Raw genomic sequence first — 24,531 nt, 5'->3', positions numbered from 1 at the left:
CACCCTTTCCACCATAGTATGGTATGTAGAATATTTTCTGACAGACTGCTCTCCTATTGTATTCTATGGAGGTCAACTGTTCTGTTATTACTCAATAACGGAATGGGAAATAAAGCACAGCTGAGAAGATGACAGCATGACACCTGTTCTAAAACCACTGCTTACTGATGAAATGCTTCACATGGGCACTCAAGCCAAAAACATTGACACTTTCAGTAAACTACAATGATTATTTTAAAAAGTTGTAGTAAAATAGTGATAATACCTATGGTGTGGCATGGAACGTAATCTCAACTTGGTTCTCTGGCGTTATTGACTCCGGAGTTCCATTATTATCTTGTATAACACGCCACAGCAAAGCCATTACTCCTTAACTCCTAACAAGTATGTAACTTTTATGTAACACGCAGACATTCTCATTACATTTGTGTAGTAGTGCACACTATAGTCTGAAAAATGATGTTACGTTACATAGGCCACAAAGTAATTTATAAACACATTCATTATCCATTTCTCTAAAACAAATGTATACCACAATGTCACAAATCATTACATCTAAATTTGTGCACTTGACTCACAGTATATTTTTGGTGGTTATACCCAAAGAACATCTGAACTAAAATACATAGTCGTTATTGTTAGTGTGCCTATCGGTATAAAGATATTGTTGTTTGTTTTTCTTATTACTATTAATCTATTTTATTAGTAAGTATGAGTGAGTAGCACAGTTTTATAAATATTAGGAATTGCTGTTGTGAATCAAAGTACACTGGTTAGGGAAAACCATAAAACCTATTGAACAAAAGTTCATGTCTGTTTATGTTAGCAAACAATTCATTTGGCCATGGGGTGAGGACAGACTGGCTAATGTTTTATATTGTCATCTGATGTTTATTTGTACAGCTTTTGCTTAATACCCAACAAATGTAGAGCCTTAGTTTTAGCAGCATAAACCTCACCAAAATAATTTTATTTTGGTCTGTATGCCAGTCCCTGTGGTTTAAGATGGAGCTCAGCATTTTTAAATACAGGCTCTGAATTATGGATTAATGGCTGACATTAAAAGGTTATTTCAGGACATACCCATCAGTATAGAAAAAGACTCTCTCTGAGAACTCTGTGATTAACTACACACAGTCATTTAGTAATGCATCTTTGAAAGCTAGGAGCCGATAGACTGCAAAGTGCAGTAATTACTGACCACATAAGGTATTTCATTCCCTGGATTCGTGAAACATACTTGGCCACAAAGCACTTCAATTAGAAGATTCATTTTAAGGTTGAAAGTACAACTATGACTGAATGTAGACATGCTCATTAAGAGAAAAAAAAGCATATCATGGAAAAGGTTTTATTTAATCTAATAGGGAGAGCCCAGGTAACAGTTTCTATTTATTAGTTATTTTAGCTTGGCTGTTGCTATGGTTAAAAAAGCCAACAACTCTGGCTGTATGGGGAGCTCCCATCACTGGGACAGGGCTGAAGGTAGGACCAATACTGCACCTGACAGACAGATTGTATAAGGACCCTCTGCAGGTATTACTGTTTAAAACACTCTGACATCATTCTTAACTATAAGCAGTGGTGTAGTGGAGCTGGAATGGACCAGAGCGTCGCCCCGTGTCTTTCACATCTTCACTGGGAACTGTCACAGAATGGGATGGTCTTGGTAGAATCTCCCTTGGAGTTCTTAGCACTTGACAGATTAACATGGTAATGCAAAATTGAATGTCATTACAGACATCTCAGTTCAAAAGCATTCGGCAAGATTTAGGCTTGTCTGTGAAAGATACAGTTAAGCTCATTCAGATGGCATCAGTATTTGTTAGTTATTATTATCTCTACAATTACAATCTTTAAGGGCACAGGGCAGGCCTATAAACAAAATGTACATTTTCAGTAATTAGAGGTCTTGAGATCTCACTTTGTGTCTAAACACCAGCTTTACGGGCTATAAAACAAACAGGCCTGCTTGCAATCTAATTATCAGCCATACAGGACCATGACGTTCCCCTCTAATTGGCTTCTGCTTGAATGTTCCTGATGATTTGTTTCCTTCCCATGATGCATCTGTTTCCCTGCTGGTTGTGTTTGATAAGAGAAGCACCAGCATCATCTCATAACCCAGCATAGGGCCCTGATAGGAAATAAAATGCTTGTGTGTCATGGTTTATTTCACGCCACAGGGCACAGTTAGCAATTTCAGATTTCAAGTTAAGGCAAATTTAAATTATGGAGTTCAGTATAAGAGACTAATATCTGAAGTGCAAAAGTGTACTAGCTGAATTTATGTATAGGGTCCAACACATTTCAAAAGGCTGTTTTTCAGATTTCAATATTGACTGATGCCAGCCATTTTGTTTAAAGAGTTGCAAAATGAAGCAGGATATAATAGATCAAATATTGTACAGGTGCAACTTAATTCTGTTCTTGGTGTGACTTTAAGCCAAAGACAGTACAGTACACGCTAAAGTTCCTTATTTTTCAGCTGGAACATGGAGTTTTGAATGAGGAATCTTCAACACGCAAGCCTGGCTTTAAGTTACTGTTGCACTTGCTTGGTCATTTCTCCTGGAGGGTGAAATTGTCCCCACCCCTTCAATGGCTTATTTCCTGTCATTAACCAACCAGCTGCTTCCACTGCTTCCAAGTTTTAAAATGAAAATACATGGTTTCTATTTTGTTAGCTGCAATTAAAAACCTACACGATTTCAGTTTTCAGAAAATGTTGTTTAGTTGGTAAAATGAATCAATAATAGTGTTGGACCTATTGTATTGTTTTAAAAGTTTGCAATTTTGCAATTTTCAATGCTTTTTGTGATGGGAGGAGAAGTGTGATACAGTTTTTTTGTATTATTTCTAATTTGCATATTTAAAATTAAGAGTGAAAGAAATATTATTTAAAAAATATATATATTATCAGTCTGTGCCATTAGTAATGCAAGTGTTTTGGTTTATTACAGTATTGCTAAAGCTACCACATTTCTGGTAAGCTGGTGGGGGGGAATGTGTAAAACTGGAATCTCTTCCTATCGAAATATAATTTTCTATTAAAATGTGTGCACAGCAGTCCCTCGCTGAACCAGACATGTCGAGAGACAGACACGTTGTTCAAAATAATGAGATGTCTTTTTTAAAAATAATAAGAAAACACACACACACACATTTATAGTGCTCAATTTATTTTACATATGTAAATGATTGCACTGAAATAACATTAATGTGTTCTCTGTACACATTATATTACGTAAAAAAATACATCTGTACACTAGGCCTAGGCTATACAGTATACAGTATGTAGTAAAATCAAATGAATACCTAGTGCACTTTTTTACTTTAGCCTATAAGTTACTAGTAACACAAAACAAATCATGCTGTACAATGCAAAAATAATACAACATTATTTTAAATTGAAACTAAATGATCTGTGTGCATCATTTTCCTTTTTTACGGTAGCCTACTTAGGACACAATTAACACAAAATAGATCATGGTGCCGCATTATGGTACAACTGTATACAGTACCTTACATATGCACACACTTTACAAAAATATACATTTTTAATTTGCATAGAATGTTACAGTGTACACGTAGCTACAAGTAAAACACATAGCCTATCTGCTCCCTTTGTGTAAGCAATTTAAGACTTCAGATTCTGAATTTTAATTGTAGTCCACATCTTGCATTTCAAACCAGTGGAGTCCATCACTATTTCTGAAAGCTTCTCTCCCTTTTCCAACAGATTGAAGTTAGTTTAAACTCTGTAGAGTATGAGTTTATATGCCGTCTTTTAATTACTTTCTTTTAGTGATTTAGTAGCTACTTGTATTGGTTCTTCCATTTATTTTCATCCTGTCTTTGTATATACTGTATATCACTCTACCATAGACAGCCTAGTGGCACTGCAGTCTGTCTGGTGATGCAATATGTTTTTAAATTACAATTTATATTTGTATTAGGTTATATTTAAAACAAAAAACAAACAAAAAAATGATAATTCTGTTCTACCCCATGGTTGCATTAGATTCGCTTTCTTCCCAGATGTTTTTACCTGGTTCCTAGGCAACCAAGCATGGCTCACACAACCCTTTGTTTTTGTTTATCTTGACGCATATTAATGAGGTTAGTTAAACAACTCATTAACGCTGCTGTGGAAAAAGGTAGGGGAACTAAAAAATGGAAGTTACAGGATTGATTGCATAAGTGGTCTGATTTATTAAATTCTTTTGGCTAAAATGCACTTGTAATTATTTCAATTTAACAAAAAAAATAAGTTTACCTTTGTATTACGCAAGATTTCCTTTACTCTGATACATTGATTTAGTCTCTTGGCTGAAGTTCGAACATTAATATTATTATTAATTTCTTGTGTGATATTATTGCACAATGCAAAATATACCCACATGACCCATGTACTCTAAAATAAGTCAGTGCCTGTTTCTTTTCACATGGGACCCAACCATAATCAAAACTGTCTTTGTAATTACTTAGGCCATGTATTGCAGATATGTCAAGCACGATAGTCTGCATTTACATTGCCAAAGAAATCTGTATCTAGGATATTGTAAGGTTAGTGATTGTAACTGTGGGCTTTGTGCTGTTTGGTTAAGAGGTAAATTACCATGGAAACATTTTCCTAGGAGAATAGGTCATCCATTGTTATTTACTGTAGCTCTGGGCTTTTGCTTTTATTAAGACTAGCCTGTTTAGACATACTGTTATGATTTATAAGATACAGAGGCTAAAATAACAATCACAAGGAGTGGGTTTTTTAACCCTAAAGAAGATGATAACAGGTCATTACTTCATTTGTAATGTCTGATCTATTGTCCTAGTCTTACAGGTCACAGTATCACATTGATGAGTCAGAACTAGGCTGTCTACTCCCTTCTGAATCAGAAGGTTATTGGTTTGGTTTTCAGAATCTGGACAGTCTCATCAACACCCCTCTTTGGCTTACAGGTTGTATACTTTTGGAGATTCCAGCCTTCAAACGAAGTACAGACGGTGCATGGTGGAATGATTGTGTTCTTCATTTCGTGTTGCTTTTTATTAGAGTTGTCCTCTAGCACTTTTGTCAAGTGTGGCACATGTAGAAATACTAAAAGAAGCTTCATAAATTCTAGATGAAATGTGAGGTTGTCATGAAGTTTCTTTTAATATTTCTAAATTCATCACTAATGAGTGTTTAATAGTTATGGATGAAGTCTGGCACACTATAAATTAATCTTGACTGAGTGCTGATTAATAAGTTGAAGAAAATAGTGAAATAGCATAGAGCGTACTAATTCTTTTAAAATATTTGTTTGATAGGACACAGCAGGTCAAGAGAGGTACCGAACAATTACAACAGCATACTACCGAGGCGCAATGGGATTTCTTTTAATGTACGACATAACCAATGAAGAATCCTTCAATGCTGTGCAGGACTGGTGAGTTAAGTGTGGATTTCATCACTTATGCACTTATTGTTTAAGATTTGTTTGCTTTTGATTTGAAGCTGTAATCCACGAATGTTCTCTGAGCATGGAAATTCTTCTCCCATACTGGGGGAGTGGAAGTAAAGCTTCTCTGCTCACTGCATTGTTACAGACTGCACTGCAAATAGATTCTATCGATAAGCATGCTGCGTATCATTTAAAACAATGCTGTTTATAAAATGCTGATTAAATATTTTAAGAAGTACATTTTGATCACATTTTTTACTTACATGAGGATATTTTAACAGAGTAATTTCAAGAATGAAGCATGCATTTCCCTGCACTGGGCTCCTCTATTGGAAGAGATGAGCACAATACTACATATACTCTGCATTGTCTTGTGAACAGTAAAAGACCGTACAGTAACTTCAAATCAGTTCGGTAGTATTCTGGACTCTTTTCGGATTGACAATTGAACCTCAGCAACAAATACAATGTGAGAATCATAGGAGCAAATGGGCCAGTGGAACGAGTTACTGTACAGCTCCGTGTTGAAAATGTGCAATTTAAGCCTACAAATAAAACAATTTAAAACCGGCCTGATAATTTAAACCAAAAGTTTTTATTTTTAAATACAATGTTTCAAGTTATCCTCAAATAATGTAATTAAGGGTTGTAGTGGCCACATTGAATATCTTAATCCTTTTGAATAACAGGCTTGGCTTCCCAGTAACTGTACAGTGTGTGTTGACATTCTGTTACAGTACTGGTTATCCTGGAAAAGAGGTGACATTTCAATTTGAGCACCTTTTTTAATGTTCCTTCACTGCAGTCAGTGCAATGAATCAGCAGTGTGTAACGCCAGTCATTTGTCATGCCCTTAGCTCAAGTTTGCACGTCTTTCTTATCTCAGTGTCCCAGGTTATCTGAAAAGGAAACCCTCAGAGGTAAGACTGGCATTGCTGTCTTCCCGCAAAAAAGGACTTTGAACAGCAAACAGAGCAAGCTAGTTGTTTAATAATATATGACATTTAGAATGAACAAAAATAAATATACTGCTCCTTGAATGGTTATTACTTATATTTATTATTATTTTTTTTAATAGAGAGAATATATGCATGTCTCCAGTCATAAGTGGTTTTCACAATCACACCGCCTTATGTTTTCGCCTATTGTCATTGATTTGCATCCAGGGCAGGTCAAACATCAGAAAAACCCCCAAATTGTGCGTCCCTTGCTACGATTTCAATCGGGCAGTGTGTTGTGCCCGCTCACAAAGATTTGCATCGGGCAGTATGTTCCAGGCTTAAGCTCACACCCCACAAAAAGACAAAAAGCGTCTCAGCCCAGGAACTCACAAGTTCTACTTTCAATATCGCAATAAGATAAACAGAAACAAAGGCTCAGACAATAACATTGCATTACTTAAAATTTCAGAAAGAAAGTCTGGTCTTTAGTACGCATCAGGGTTTGCAGGAAAATATTACATTTTCAAGTCAGATCCAAATGAACACTATACAACAGTACACTTTTTATTTGAATTTCTTTGAACCTTCCATGTCTCCTAGGAGTTCAGTTCTGTCAGATTAAGTACACTTACCATGTTTTGTGACATATGTATCACTTTGCATCTGTTTATTGAAGACACTGTTTGCCATAAGTAGATATTTGGCTGGCCTCTTGATTCTTATTGCTCCATTAAAGGAATTCTTTCTGGTTTCCAGGGAAACCGTTATCACCTTTTAGAAATCTCAGCTCTGCTTGTAGCCGCTCCATCAATTTGAAAAGCCTGTTTCATTTCTTCTCTGACATTTTGAACTTTCTGTTTTGCTTTTTCTCCTACATGAACAGCTTTTCAAAGCCTTATACAATAAAAGAAAATACTGGGTAGTTTGTACAGCTGTTCAGTGGGGATTTGGCCATTACACTTCAAAAACAACAAAAGCTTAATGGCCAATTAAATAAAAATAAAAACCTGTTCTGTTTTTTTTGTCAGGGGAAAACATTCCATTGTGCTTTATTGTAATTACCAATACTATGACAGCATCATCACTTAGACCCAGTATGTGTTTAAGCTGGTTTCATTAGCACTAATGTTACATTTTGTAGTCCAATACCACTGTTCACCCAGAGGCAATACGAGTGCTCTGATACCAATTGAAATACTTTGGTAGTTAAAAAAAAAAAACAAAAAAAAAAACAGCCTAATCCTGAATTCATGTGTGTGAAGGCAAGTACGGCGCAGTGCAAAGTATTACAAGTACTTCCTGCGCTCCAAACGTAGCTCCCTATTGTGAAAGCAACAAGGAGAGATTACACATGTACTGTACTAGTCAAGAAGTAAATACATAATTCCAGTTTAGGGTGTAAAAGGGAAATTGTGTTTGAAAACGGTACACAATTAGTCTGTGAAACCAGCCTTTTATTTATAAATACAGTGAATATGAAGGTCACTTTGTTATGCTGCTGTAGAAAAAAAGAAAACAGGCCTAACCAACCTAAAGAAAAACACTTGTCAAATATATATCAACACTGTATTGATGCTGCTTTCAGACAACTTTCTATATATATATATATATATATATATATATATATATATATATATATATATATATATATATATATATATATATTGTGACATTCTGGGGTGTTTTGTCACGGTTCTTTCGGGTCTTGAACACAGTCTTTCGGAACCAAGCACACTGGACAACAGCATTTTATTGTAAACAGGGCGGTGCCTGTATGTTTATTATCGTGTTCTTTTTATCCAGAGTCACACAAATCAAATATCAACAACGTAAACAAAATAAACAAAACAAAACCTAGCTCTTTATTAAGAGCACTAACTAAACCTTTTAATTATCTTTTAACTACCCCTTTCTATAAGTCAGACAGCTAGCTGTTTACTGACCAAACAGAACACTTTAACTAGGCAGCAATTGTTTCCCCTAGGTAGAACACCAACCTTTAATCTGTTTCCAGTACGTATCGGTCTCTCTGCATGTCATACCCTTTGCACACACTCGCGTTTGAAAAAAAACCCATGCTCTTTTATGGCTGCCTAATTGGAGACAGGTGAAAACCCTTGTCTCAAAATAATCGCCCCTGTGGAGCTCTGGGAATTGTAGTCTTTGTGACATTGGCAGTCAAAGACTACAACTTACTTATGTAACCCAAATTCAATGGAGAGGATACAGGCTTCTCTTCACTCTTGGACCAATATACTCACCGTCCACCACTTTCCCATATATTTTATAGTTCACTTGGTCACAATATATATATTTTTTCTATAACATGTATACTATAACAGAGTAGCCCGAAACAAACTTATGGGACATTTTACAGTGGAAAAATGAAATGAAAATTCGGCAATATAAACAATTCTGCTGAAAATATACAATTGTTCTTTAAGGTCATACGTTAAGATTGCAGGATAAGAGAATTACGTGAAAAACTGAAAAGGAAGAACTTGGTCCTCATGGTCAGGCCAGATATGAACTAGGATTGATGTGATCCACATTTCCACTGGGTCACTGAAGCAGAAAAAGTCAAGTTTGATCACATCAACACAGGCTTTTTACCTAGAATACAAACAGCAACCAGGTCAGCCCCAAGATGAGATTTAGAATAAACTTAAGATGATGTCAGCTATTTCTAATGGAATCAAGAACTGCCGAACCATAATAAACAACGTGGTATTTGGTATAATTTACTAATTATTTTGTTTGTGTGGACAGGGTATTAGTTGCAACAGAGAGCATAGAAAGTAACATTTTTTAATGAAGCGCAGGATCTTAATGCAGCCACCCTAAAGCTGTCAAGCCTTCTCTATCATGGACCTCTTTCCTCTGTATTGTTATATCGTTACACTGTATTCACGCAAAGTAAATACTCTGAGATGAAAACGTGATTTTGAAAGACAACCATATTTTCAACACATGTTTATTGTACATTATATATAGGCAGCGTGGACAGTGAGTGCTTATTAATATAGAGTTAAAAGGAGGTGCTATTTAGATTTGCTTCTGTCATTAAAAAAAACACAAAAACAGTGTTTCTCAATTAGAAATGTATTATTTCTAGTTTTGAAACACTTCTGAAGTTTTCATTAGGAGTCAGGATTTCTCCATCTGTGTTCAGGCCTTTTGTAGTGCTAAGGTACAGATAAACTTCTCTGGTTCGTCAAATGAGGTTGAGGGAGAGGGTGGAGTTGGAGGGCGGGTGATTAATTCAGTTATATCACTGTCATCTTGCTCAGTACTCAGTTCTACATTTACAGTGGTTTTACGAGGATAGCATTTTTTTTAGCATCAATAGGTCTTGATAACAGATCATCACAATATTAACAGCACTCATTAAGAACACGGGTAAAAGGAAAACCCATATGGGTGGTGTGTGGTGAACATTTGGGGATTTCATGCTTTAAAAAGAAACCCTGTATTTTGCTCACACTATTCAGGCTGTGGAGTTAATTTTCCAATTAAAACAGCATCACTTTGTACTTATCTGCAGCTGCAAAGTCCCTGTGCTGTTAAACACAGTTGACAAACCCTATTGCTTAAGAAAGCGCTTCTTTTGATTGTCTCCCCATATGCATCCAGTGATTTATATGCATCCTGTTAAGTCTTTTTTAACTTTCATAGATCCTTCTTCCTAATATTTTGCATAACATGACAGTAATGAGCAAAGGCTTCACATCAGTAAAGAACAGCAATTAAAATCACTAAGCCAAACAGCAGCCCCATGTGTTCTTTATCGATGTTTAACCTTAAGATGAGAGACATTTTGAATCCATGTACAAAGCTTTGCTCCATGAAAGGAGAACCAAATGTTAATGTACTGTAGCAGCAAAAAGAGCCAATTATGTTAATGTGTCTCTAATACTGTTTCCTAATACTGAATGTCCCAAGTCTGGATGTTTAAATGCTTTAGGACTAGTTCAAGTACACAATTGTGCTTAAACATCAGCCCGTATTGAGAGTATTAGAATCTGGTGGTATATGGTAGCAGGTTTACTGCACCGTGTTTACTATTCTTTCTACACAGATGGGCTTTTGTCCGAAATATCCTGAAATAAAATATTTTTTTAATCATTTAAACCTCTTGTGTACCTCCCGTGTGTTTATATTTATATTAAAAATACACTTCATGTAAGTCATGGTTATTTACGTTACTTATAGCTCCAGTTTTGCATTTACACCTACATAAATAAATGATCACTGTATGTTCCACGCCTTCAGATATACACAAAATAATGTTTACTCTAACAGTCAAACAGTATCATTTCTAAAGAAATATTTATTCATTCTATATTGAAATGTAACATGCACAATTTGTACCTCAACATTTTGGTATAGATGTTTTCAGATTGCATTTGTTTAGTTCACTTACTGTGCGCTTATTAAACAGTTATGAGGACCCTCTGTATGTGCCTGCCTAGTTATTACCTTTAGAAAGCCCATACTTTAGAATTTCAATTGTATGATCATAAAAGATGTGGGCATCATTAGCATTTCAGTTTTATTGAATCTCATAATCAGAGAGACACAGCCATACTGTTGTCAGGGTGCATTGTTGCTATGCTGTTTCAGAATAATGGGGGAAGTGTTGTTAGCACCACTTTCTCAGAAAAAAAACACCTTTCAAAACTAGAAATAAGCTTCTTAAGAACAACCAAGACCTCTTAATTAAAGTTTAATTCTGAGATGTGTTACTTCAGTAGGTGTTTTTCTTTTTTCTGAAAAAAAGGTGCTAAAGAGTTTCTGAATTTCCACGTATGTGTCTTATTTAAGCGATGGTGCCTGGCGATGATGACTCTACCGTGTGATAGTTGACCGTAATGGGAGTTCTGCGTCCCAAGCCGAAGATGAGGGCACTAACGAAAGTCAAGGTCAACTTTTACACAGTAGAACAATCATCAAGAGGGCACTATTGCTATTAGAAAATTATTTTACCATTGTTTTCTTTAAAAAAAAAACACCTTAAAACCTAGATTTACCTTGAACTTGTACTGATTCGTCGGGTACCTTTCTGCTGAGTAAAGACGTTCTAAGAAAGTAGTCCCGAACATTTTTAAAATAAAGAACAAGGATGACATACATATAAAGAGAAAAACAATTAGTTTTTATTTAGTAAATCGATTTTTATTTTGTATTAACTTGTTAAGGTTTTAAACCCCTATTTATAATCAGGACATTGCTGGAGGAATACCACTGTAAAATCCCTTCTAACTCGCCATGTTTCTACAACAGCCAAAGCCTTTCTATCCTGAATCTATATATGAATGGAGCAATGTTACTGAACTGTCCACATCTCGCTTTGTTGTTGTTGAAAGATGCTGTGTCTGTGCTCCTGTCGAGCTGACTGTCTGTGATTGGCTCTCGGCAGTTGCAGGTACAGGATTAGTTGCTTTCTTCGATGCAAATTATTGATTGGCTGGTTTTGGTGGATAATAAAATTAATTTGGACCAATTGCGTCTTTGTTTAGTATTTACTGTCCAATAGATGTGAGCTATGCTAAAAAATACCGCAAGTCAAAAATAAAAAGCCAGCACTTGTGCGGATTGATTTTAAATTTGATTCACAGTTGGTGCTGAGACATTCCAGCGCGCATCTACTGTCTATTAGAGCCCGCTAGAGCTGGAAGCTGATTGGCTGACTGTACTGAATCGTTTTGTAATGCCTCTTAAACTTGCATGTATATTGCATAGTTTAGCTAGAGGCAGCTTAAAGTTATTTATATAGTGCAACTTAAGTATTCTGTTTGAACTTTATCTACTCTTTACCTAGCATTCTGTTAGCAGACAGTAACCCTGTTTTTGTACAGTTTACAGACAGGGAAAGAATCTGATACAATGACCATGAAAGCGAATACTGCTGGGCACTGCAGCTCACATTCGGTATTATTAGTTGAAAAGCTTTTTTTCCTGTGATTTTTGTTTCCTGAGTGGGGGTTGCTAAACCCATGACTGATGAATGTCTGTCATCTCACTGATCCATGGAGACACATATTTCGATAGAAAAACAAATCAATTAATCGTGTTTCATTCATTTCTAAGTAAATGCGACATTTCAGCAGAAAAGGTCACATCTCTCATTATTGTATTGTTATATAAACAATGAAGAATTACAATACCCAGTTGGAAAATAACAGCAGCATAATTTTCCACATTATGAAGGATATGCAGTGGATTGAAGAGCTTTGCTTTTATAAATGTTAAGTGGAAAGTGTCTTAGAATCCTTTCTAAACGTCTTTCACAGCATTACCGAAAGCTAGGGTGCAATGCGGCAGATTTAACAGTAATGGTTGCCAATAAGACCCACCTACTGTACTGTGAAAACATTTAACTAGTTGATCCGCATTGAGTTTTTTTTTAAGTTGCTGTATGTTTCCTAATATTAAAACCAATTAAGTAAACATTTCATTGGTATGGCTGCAAAATTGAGTGCTCTGTGTCATTTACAGTATTTTCTCCAGACACATGGTTTGAAAGCTTGGGCTGTACAGTACGTCACTTTAGCAAGCATGTGCCGCGACTGAAACTCACCCGGTGAAATCTCAATTTGCAGTCCTCAATGTGTGAACTGTTATATTAATATTTCTTTCAGCACTCAAGCAAGGCGGCAGTAGTGTTAAAATGTTGTTTTAATTAATGTTGTATACCCCTAGTAATGCAGGAGGTCTGGATGCCAGAATGAAGCCGTATCATATCACTAATACCACCAACAGTTCCACTATGGGGAGTGTGTACTGCAGCAGGCACTGTAGGGTGTCTGTTACTGGTACAGCTACTGGTTTTCAATATTTAATTATAACAGCAAGAATACATGTACAAATCTATGATGCCTTTGTTTATTAATGCGTTCTCAGGACATGACAACCAGTAAGAGTAAAGACCCAACTAAAAACATGTAAGGCAATGTGCAAACTCAAGAGTTTGTGTCCTACTATATCCTCCATGATTTTTAACATAACAAACGTTGGACTGTGGCACAATTTGGTTAGTACTGACCAATCCATGGAAAGTGGAGAATCAAGAGAAAATGACTTCGCCGTTAATGTGGAATGCTTCATACTGTGCATGCGTTTTCTGTGATTATCAGTAATAATAAAATATGCATTCATTGTTTCCATTATACTGTAGTAAACATTTCACCACTGAGGCCTTTATTTACAGTGCAGAAACTGTATCTGTACAGTGTAGAATTGCTAAAAGTAATTTAAGCGTTATAATTTTGTTTATGCTGTTGTTTAAAGTCCTATTTTTCGGAATACCTGCGGCCGTGCATAATAAACCCAACACAAATTGGATATGTGCTTATAAAAAATGCATCGCAACAAACTTTTTAAATTGTTATTATTAAAATAAATAATACATTTTGATAACTTACGTTACTTGTTCGTTTTCTATACATTGCCTCCTACGTTGTGTCCCTCACAAGCTCCTTATTTATTTTGTGTTGATGTAGCTTCCCTGCAATAGCGTTTGCTTTTTGAAGATCTGCTTGGAAGAGGTTTGTTTAGCTCGCAATGGCATACCTTTGTCCTGTCTCAAAATCTCTTTGAGGCCAAAATGAAAACGAGGCCACTCCTCAGATTTTTGGCTGACACCTTAATAGGCCCTATAGCGCTGATGAAATTAACATGAATACATTAATGCCTTGCCCTTTTAAAATTGGGTCCTCAGTGTTAATATATCAGATTCTCTTTGCCCATTCATTTCTGCCTTGTTGTTTCTTTCATAACCAATAAACTATTTGTTTACTCTTCCTCACAATGTGCTCTTCATTTTAAGAGCTCATTGAGGTGCCAGACCACATCACTGTTGCTGTGGCGCCTCAAGGTCGTGTCGTGCGTCAGCAGTTGAAATGCAGCGCTCACGACTGTCAGTGCTTCTCAACCACAGCTTTCACAAAGAATGCTTCGCTGCAGCGTAACACACTGTCACTCTCCTCACTCGCTGTCCTTCTGGTTTCCATAGGTACCAGGTGAAAAGGACCTATTCCCACGAGGAGCCTTCACAACCTGTTTAATATCTTTTTCACTTCCTTTTATATCACACTCATGGGAACTGCGTGTGCCAGAAGTGCAATTCCTGTAGCTTCTATATGTTTTCCTGATCCAGCAGAACGATCAGTACTTGAAGTCTGTACCTACATAAGCAGTGCTAGGGATGAAGATAGCAATGAAAATACATCATTAGAAATGTAGTGCAAGAGCTTATAAAAAAAAAACATTGTACAAGGGCTTTTCTTTGCTGTAGGGCTGAATTGGAATGCTGACACAAGCACTAAGAAAAAGTGACAGGCAGACTGCTATCAGTAGCTTGTCTGGCTCTGTGTATGAAAGCTCTGTCTATGTGTTATACCTTGTCTCCCTAGAAGCCTTTGTTAGGTGACTTGCTTGTTTATTTTTGTGATAATAAATAAAAGCGCTTACCTGTATGTTTCCTACCTGCCTGATTGACAACCTACATCACACTATCAAAGACAAATATTATTATTACGATTTTTGTTATTATTATTATTATTATTTATTTCTTAGCTGACGCCCTTATCCAGGGCGAGTTACAATTGTTACAAGATATCACATTATTTTTTCATACAATTACCCATTTATACAGTTGGGTTTTTACTGGAGCAATCTAGGTAAAGTACCTTGCTCAAGGGTACAGCAGCAGTGTCCCCACCGGGATTTGAACCCACGACCCTCCGGTCAAGAGTCCAGAGCCCTAACCACTCCATATACACTGAGTGTACAAAACATTAGGAACACCTTCCTAATATTGAATTGCACCCCCTTTTGCCCTCAGAACAGCCTCAATTCGTCGGGGCATGGACTCTACAAGGTGTCGAAAGCGTTCCACAGGGATGCTGGCCCATGTTGACTCCAATGCTTCCTACAGTTGTGTCAAGTTGGCTGGTAGTGGATCTCTACTCTGAATAGCTTGTTCCATCTCATCCCACAGATGCTCAATTGGATTGAGATCTGGTGACTGGGCAGGCCACTGCAGTAAGCTGAATTCACTGTCATGTTTGTGGAACCATTCCTGGACAATCCTAGCCTTGTGGCATGGGGCATTATCCTGCTGAAAAAATCCATTAGCAGATGGATACACTGCTGCCATGAAGGGATGCACCTGATTGGCAATGATGTTCAGATATCCTGTGGCATTCAAACGTTGCTCCACTTTTATCAAGGGGCCCAATGTGTGCTATGAAAACACACCCCACACCATCACACCACCACCACCAGCCTGCAATGCTGACACGCGGCATGATGGATGCATGTAATCATGTGGTTTTCTCCATACCCTAGTCCTCCCATCAGCATGAAACAGCAGGAACCGGGATTCATCAGACCAGTCAATGTTTTTCCAATCCTCCAGTGTTTTTGTTCCTTAGCCCACTGCAACTGCAGTTTCTTGTGTCGTCAGCTGCCATACCCCATTCATGTCAAGGTACGACGAGTGGTGGACCATCCTTGATACACACGGGAAACTGTTGAGCGTGAAAAACCCAGCAGCGTTGCAGTTCTTGACACACTCTAACCGGTGCGCCTGGCACCTACTACCATACCCCGTTCAAAGGCACTTAAATCTTTTGTCTTGCCCATTTACCCTCTGAATGGCACACATACAGTACACAATCCATGTCTCAATTGTGTCAAGGCTTAAAAATCTTTCTTTAACCTGTCTCTCCTTCATCTACACTGATTGAAGTGGATTTAACAGGTTACATCAATAAAGGATCATAGCTTTCATCTGGATTCACATCGTCAGTCTATTTTTTCATGGAAAGAGCAGGTGTTCCTAATGTTTTGTACACTCAGTGTATATTTACTGAATGAGACATATGCACACAACAAGGTGTACAGTTAATCATATTCCACTGAATACAGCATTTTATAGTGTTAGATAAAGAACCATTTAAAAATAACAACATTAGACGCAGAGTAATTACAAAAGATAAATATCGCAAACAGATGTTCAGAGTTAATTATACATGTTTTGTGTTCATGACCAGTGAATTGGCGAACCTGGCTTGTTACACAGATTTCAAAGGTTAATAAAATATATTAATAACCTATTCACTATAATACATTCTCTTAAATGAATGCTGTAATGAAAGCAGTTTATCGCAAAACAGGATAGCACCTGACACTGTGCAGCAAAGTTTTTTCTTTGTCGCTATGAATTACAACTGTATTGTCTCAAATTGCTAGGTACATTTGAAAAACATTGGGCACGTAGTGTAGTTTTGGCAGAATAATTACTGTAAACAACAGACCGAGGTCACTGAATCAGCATTAAGTTTACAAGTCGGCTTGTAACAGTAATTGTGCCTCGCTCCTTGAGTGTGCACCTGCCTTTCTGAAATCATCTTCCCCTACTTTTATTTTTCTGTATCTTTTTTCTAGGTCCACCCAGATCAAAACCTACTCCTGGGACAACGCACAGGTGATACTGGCTGGTAACAAATGTGACATGGAAGATGAAAGAGTCATCTCCACTGAGAGGGGCAAGCAGTTAGCAGAACAGCTTGGTAGGTATTCGACTTTACCTTTTTTTTAGGAAAGAGATATAAATATTAGTAATTGCTCAACATTTTGAATGTTGTTAGAGTATATTATGTATACAATTACTTATTTTAGTGATTCATCATTTAAGAACCTATATACCTTTTCAATTGAGTTATTTTTTGTCTGATTCTTGTGTTGCACAGCATCAGTAGGCATTTGTAATACACACTTTCCCTTGACAAAGGTATGTTAATCATTCCTAAACATCAGGAAGCTGGCTCTTTTGAGTAGAAACTGTATCTATCTATCTATCTATCTATCTATCTATCTATCTATCTATCTATCTATCTATCTATCTATCTATCTATCTATCTATATATCTATCTATCTATCTATCTATCTAGATAAATAAATAGATAGATAGATATGGAATAAATCGACTGGGGGCTTGCATACTTTCTTATTACAGAACTGGGGCTGTTAATTAAACACATTTATTTGGCTAACACCTAACCTTTCCTCACACCTCATCCTGAAAGTCTGGAATAATACAATTTTGACATGCATGTTGTTAAAATCCTCCTATGCTTGACTATATTTTACACAATGCCCATTGCTTGATTCCAAGTTTCATTAGTTAATGAGAAGGGTTTTTTTTTCCACACAGAAGCGGAAAAACTGACTTTGTATTCACTTTCAGCTGAAGGCCAGTACCTAACAACCACTTTAAACCGGATATTCAGTAGCTGTTAGATAGATTTGACTGTACATCTAAAACATAAAAAAATAACAATACTGATTTAAGATACAACCTGCCATATAATATAAAAACTAGAAATATCGATATTGCTTGCTGCTATTCAAGTGGCCTCTGCTTTCCCTCACTGGTTTATCCCAATAACCTAAAACTGAGACTTAACTCTTTCAATCCCAAGTTTTTTCTTCCCCTCCTCCTCCTCCTCCTCCTCCTCCTCCTCCTCCTCCTCCTTCTCCTCCCATCCACCTCATTTGCAGCTGCATGTTCTATCAACCGGCCTTGGTTGACCTCGAGATCCTGGGCCACCTTTCCCACAGTCTCTTGCTGTTGCTGTAGCCTTGCTTATTGAATTATCTTAAATATTTTAAAAAAAATATTGAATTATAATTTAATTAGTGTAAGCATTTTACAGGGCTGTGGTTTTATTTATTTATTGCTATACCAATTATCCTAAACCTTTGTATTATTAATTAATAGTTATTTAATATGAATTATTAAATATCAATGACAATTCATTAACAATGGTTATGATTTTGGCACAATCATTTTTAGTACACTTCACGGGCGAGGTATGGTAAAAAAAAAACAAGAATTCACGTCACCAAATAATGTAGTGTCGGAATTGAGGATCTCCGACCCTGTGCGACAAGTCAGAATGACGTCATCTCCGAGTCCAGGCTATTCCACCGTGGACGGGAGTTCCCAGGTGACGGCGCATGCAGTCTGTATTTAAAGTATGAACAACAGCTGCGACTACTTTGAGCAGACAAAAGGGCTGCGGCACGATGCGTCCTTCGTACAGCAAATAGTGAAGCCGCACAGATTTTATAGCTGTCTGCACCTGACGTATTGTATTCATATGTAAAGAAGTATGAACCAGGCTTTAGAGTTTTCCATGATTCTGAAACAGCATGTTGTAAAGAAAGCCTCTGTAAGTCACTAAACATTTGTTGTTCTGTCTTTACAGAAAACAGCTCACTCACATTTATTTTTTGTATTTTGGTCGTCACCCATTTACATGCTTGCTCTCTCAGCAATCGCATCGCTGACCTACATAGCTACACATAAATGCTGCATGCATACACAACCAAACAATTTACAGATACTCACAGATTTGTATTTTCAGTGCATGACATACTGCATTTTTTAAAGGAAATAAAGGAAGTGCATAATCAAATGTGTTTTTACATCTATCTCCAAGATTTGGACTCTATTCAAAATCACGATTTTCATGATGTCCACGATAGAATCGTAGCATTAACATTGGTAAATGTTAATAATCAAATTGTATTTATTAAATACTACTACTACTATGACTACTACTACTACTATTAATAATAATAATAATAATAATAATAATAATAATAATAATAATAATAATAATAATAATAATAATATCCATGGTTACTGATAGTACAAAACAAAACAGTTATTTGCAAATATTGGAAATATTAGTCAGCTGTCTTATACAGTTACACGATAATTGATCAATATTTCCTGAACGGGGAGAAGCCCTCAAAGACAACCTGGAGATGACGAAGGTCTGGAGAACTCAATTGTCTTGCACAAACCACATTGTTTATACAGGTAGATGCTACATCTGAGATCATTCTCTTCATCCCTCTCGGGGCCCTGCATTCACTCATGGAGTAATACCTTATACGGTGAAAACCACATGCAGGATGCATTTCCCCCAGAATGTTATCTTAATTTACAGGATGTATAAATCACTGCCTTCTACACAGAACCAACTTTAATGTTCATTGTAACCCTTCAAGCAGTGTGCAGCAGTGTGGAGTAGTGGTTAGGGCTCTGGACTCTTGACCGGAGGGTCGTGGGTTCAATCCCTGGTAGGGGACACTGCTGCTGTACCCTTGAGCAAGGTACTTTACCTAGATTGCTCCAGTAAAAACCCAACTGTATAAATGGGTAATTGTATGTAAAAATAATGTGATATCTGTATAATGTGAAATAATGTATAATGTGATATGTTGTAACAATTGTAAGTCGCCCTGGGTAAGGGCGTCTGCTAAGAAATAAATAATTAAATAATTAGTTTAAAAACACAAGGTTCCTGAGAAAATGAAAACAAGAGGGATAACCAACACACAGAATTTAAATTAATTTTCAAAATCTCATATTGCTTGAGAAAGATTAATCATGGTGAGAAATATATTGGCTGTGTTGGTAATATGTAGAAGGTAGAAACATAAACCTGTATATAATAACCATTTTTCCGTTTGTCTTTGAAGGATTTGAATTCTTTGAAACTAGCGCAAAGGACAACATAAACGTTAAACAGACATTTGAGCAGCTTGTGGACATCATCTGTGACAGGATGTCAGAGAGTTTAGAAACCAACCCTGCTGTGACCGCTGGGAAACCGAACACAAAGCTAACAGAAAACCCTCCTCCGCTACAAGAACCTAACTGTGGCTGTTAGGAACTGCTAGCAGCTCAGAGGCAGTGGTAATGTGTGCCGTTGCCAAGATATGAAAATCCTTAGATTTTAGTCTTTGAAATTTTCATTTATCCATATCTTAATAAACGATAAAGAAATAAAAGTTGTATTTTGCTGTTATGTACAGAGTACTGTTCTCTGGAAATGTCTTGTTTTAGTGCACTTAATGGAGCAATCAACAAAACTACTCAAGCTGATTGTACATACACTAAGAAGTATTTTTCAGTGGTAATATGTTGATTTACATATAAAAAAAAATCATATATGTATTTATTGTTTTGACTATGACATCAGTAAATAGGTAGACTACCAAATTATTTACCAGTTGGTGACGTTTGTCACTTACAGGCAGTGGTAAGTTTCAAAGTAAAGCCAATATAGATAAGTTTAATAAATTTAGGTTACTCCATTAACGTTCATGGAATACTGTAGTTTTCTGCACAAAAAATAATGGCCAAATAAGTAACAAACCCATAGAGGGGCGAGTGGGTTGTTTAAGGCCGTCCTCATGAGTGAACTAAACACAGCACTCCATGTACGTATTCTCTTTATATATCAATATATGGGACATACATTATTTTTTTTAAGCCTACATTAAGCAGCTCATTTTGAGAAATGACTTTCCTTATGTAAAGTCACATACACTCAGTGATGTTTGTCGTTGGATATGAAAGAATGCAAGACAGATTCCAAATGAGAACCGAAAAAGGTTGTGCACTCTGTAGCTAGATCTTGAAACACTTGTATTAACACACGTGCACACACTTTCTTATATATATATATATATATATATATATATATATATATATATATATATATATATATATATATATATAAATTCAGAGTTCTGGCAAACAGTCAAATCTGCAAGATATACTTTGATCTGCACGTTAACCTCAATTTCCAAGTGTGTTGAGTAAACCAAAAGCAGACACATAGGGCTCTACTTAACAAAACAAGTGCAGAGGGAGACGCACTTTTCTAAAAGGAATACAACAATTTTAACTGATTAAAACTAACATGTTTAGCATGTTTCTTGCTAGTTTTATATCATTCAAATAGTTTTATTACAGGTAATTAGCCCTTGGGTTTGCTTGCCCCTAATGTTAATACATGTTAGTATGCTGCCTGGATTGGAACAGCCTTGTTGGTCTGCAGTGTATTGTGTGATTCAGATCAAGCATCAGAATGTGCTCGAGAAGCAAGCTCAGATCTCCCAATACAGGAGGTGCCAAATAATCAAATCCCTCCCTGGGTGAAAGATGTCTGTGTGTTCACATATACAAACTCCACCTGTTTGTATATTTGTAGCAGTTGTACCTAGTTCACCAGAAAAAAACTGAATGAATTCAGCATAACTGTTCTTTTACATTTTAAAATGCACAGGCAAATATACCACATGATAAATAACTTTCATTTATCAACATTGACAAAAAAGCAGTGTGGGACTATTTTCTGGCAACCGAATGATGTATTATATATTCTGCTGGATCGAGAAAAATGATTTTCTAGCTCTGAACTTGTCTGATCATCCGCTTTAGGCTCTGGTGCAAGAGTTTTTGATTATACACTGCAGTATTCCAGGCTTGATTTACTGAGGTCTTCTCTCTCCATGACAACAATATATTGCCTTTCCCTTTCTATTATTTTTTTTAAACGCTTAATGTGGCTTGCTTGTTTACTGCAGTGCCCTGTGTGTGAGTTTATGTATGTATCTGACCTTTGTTAATGTGATTGGTACTTGGGCTCAAACACTGCTGAGTTCTCAGCTACTGTTCCGTTTGGTTGTGTTGTAACTCAATGCACTGCAAAATATAAACTACCTGAAAAATGTGTGGCCTTTTAGCAGCCTAATATCTGAATGTATTAAATAGTATTCACAGTCTCTACATTTCTGCAGGTTTTTTTTTTTATTATTATTCGTTTACACTACAGCTTTCTAAAAAGACACTAGCTCACTGTTTTTTTTTTTTTTTTTTTATAGAAGATAACCTTTTGGGAGACAGAAAAAGACTATTGTTAAGCATTCATTCAGCCATACTTTAACTTCGCCAAAAATAAATGTAAAGCATTTTCTAAAAACCCCACTGTTTTAAATCTCTACTCTTATTTGGTATTATGCATTTGCCAGTATATTGGTGAATATGGGCCTGAGGTCCCAATGTTGGTAATGGGTTTACTTTTTTTAATACTATGAACAAATGCAATATACTTTACTATTTTTTTTTGCTGGACATTTCTCTTTAACTGCCTGTCTTTGTTAACTGGTGAGTATTTATTTTGAGTGCATTTCTCTTCATAGATGATTTTCTTAACATTAGACCCACACCTTGAAAGTAACAATGATGCATTTGAAGAACAACAACTACTGAAAACACCTAGCTTTGTCTGGTTTTTTTTGCACAATGCTGTCAGACTTTGTAGCCCGCAAACCCAAATTCATTTCTGTGCAATCCTGTTAATTCTGTTTCTCGTCTCTTTACAAGCATGTTTGCTGAAAAGATTAGCACACACATGTACCAGCTTTAATACAGACATGACCATGCAGATTCATTTACTAAAAATATGATTATATTTACTAAAAATATGATTATATTTCATTCACAGTTTTAGTAAAACCAAAAATCAGTTTTTAATTAAATAGGCAGCTGAAAAAAAAAACAAACTGTTTAATGGTACACACATTTCAGAAATAAATTCCAATTTTAAGAATGTTACCATAAATGGTTTTACTGGCAGACAGTCTGTCGTGTTTGTGTGAAATGAAACTTTGAGAATGGGCATAAGTTTTGAGTGTATGGTCTTAAATGTTGCATGAAATATTAAATAAGAATAAATGACTTTTTTTATAGTTTGTGCAACCTCAGTTCTGAGGTGCAATGGGCCAAGACGTGCAAGATTTAATGAGCTGTTCCCTGTATATAATCTGGTGTAACCATGTATATCTGCTGTAATTGTGTGATATTGTGACTGCCAGTGTGACAACATAATTAGAGTTTGGTTTGGTTTGTTGTGTAATATTGTACCGTTAAACAACGCATTGCAGGCTTATACGCTTGACAGCCTGGTGCTAAAAATAGCAGCATCAGGTTTTTTTTTTTTTTTTTTCTAATTATATGCTTGTGGCTTCTCATTAGTTTCTGTGAAGTCAAGTTTGCAGCCCTGCAATCAATATTATGTATTGTGGGTGAAATAAAATGTGTGCTTCTACACAAACTATATCAAATTAATTCAGACATTTCCAGTGTTGTACTTTTGATGTATGTCGCTGTAATAGAAGTGAATACTGTAGTACGATAGTATACTCTTCAGGGTAATAAATTAGCCCTTTTTAAAAATGATCATTTGAATGAATCTTTACAAATGCATCTGTGAATGTCACCATGCTGGAACTGTAGAATCTCACCTGGAGGGTCATTTCAGCAGCGTTACTGCAAGCCAAAATACACATGAAGTGGACAATGCAAAGAGTAATCAAATATTATGATGGGTCTTAAATGCGGGTTCATTCCTCTGAATGTTTGTAGCAGAACTGCATATATGCTTTTGATTTCCTTTTATGGTAACATTAAGTGAAAACACTACAACACGTTCGGCTAGATTCTCAGTGAGAAACTGATCCTGAATCAAGCCAGTGAAACGCTACCTATTTGCAGATGTTAAAGTTAACTGCTAGCTTCCACTGGCTTCTGATCATGCTTTTGGGCACCCAAATAAGTGAAATGAAAAAAAAACAACTACTTACTATATGACGTAATTGTTATGCACAGCAACAATGAGTTAAAATATAAGGTTTTGCATCTTGTCAAGTTTTCACTGTGTGTGATGTAGTGAATGCCAAGTTAGTTCTTTCTGCTTACATCATTGCCTGTCTCCAGAGTTTTCCAAGAAATAAACTTGCAGCTGATTTTAAGTCAAGTTGTATCCTTGACTTTTTAAGGCACAATGAAGCACTAACAGATAATAGTGCCGACTGGAGAACACCTCTTAATACCTTATCAACAGCTGCAATGAACACTAAGTGATGTTTGTGTACCTTTTTTATTTTTTACAGTATTATTGGTAAATGCTATTTTGAATATTAGATGTAGCTAAACTGGTTAAACAGAATAATAATAAAAGGTGGTGCATTTCAAACCCTGATGTTATAGTGGCAATGGCGATATTAAACAGCTGTTTCACAAATATATGTATGTCTTTCTAATATAACCCTATGGACCTAAACTAACGATATATCATTGTGCACAGTTTTATTCTAGTTATCTTGTATGGATTATATTAGAACTGGGTATTTTGTTTGTATGTGAATTATGGACAACAACAAAAAAGTGTTTTTGAGATGATAATAAATATACAGCTTGTATTAATGGA

The 24,531-nt window shown here is 36.2% G+C and overlaps 1 protein-coding gene across 1 annotated transcript in view; it reads left to right on the top strand.

The window, feature by feature from the left end:
• LOC117973042 (ras-related protein Rab-3C) overlaps positions 1-24,531 on the top strand; it is a 41,565-nt gene extending 17,034 nt beyond the window's left edge. The window contains exons 3-5 of the mRNA XM_058990285.1: positions 5,314-5,432; positions 16,841-16,965; positions 19,952-24,531. Of these exons, the coding sequence (XP_058846268.1) occupies positions 5,314-5,432; positions 16,841-16,965; positions 19,952-20,142 (435 nt within the window). The 3' untranslated portion in view covers positions 20,143-24,531. The remainder of the gene's footprint in view (positions 1-5,313; positions 5,433-16,840; positions 16,966-19,951) is intronic.

This window comes from Acipenser ruthenus, chromosome 2 (assembly GCF_902713425.1).
Source record: "Acipenser ruthenus chromosome 2, fAciRut3.2 maternal haplotype, whole genome shotgun sequence".
Lineage (NCBI taxonomy): Eukaryota > Metazoa > Chordata > Actinopteri > Acipenseriformes > Acipenseridae > Acipenser > Acipenser ruthenus.
The sequence above is the reverse complement of the archived record's forward strand: the minus strand, read 5'-3'. Positions and strand labels throughout refer to the sequence as shown.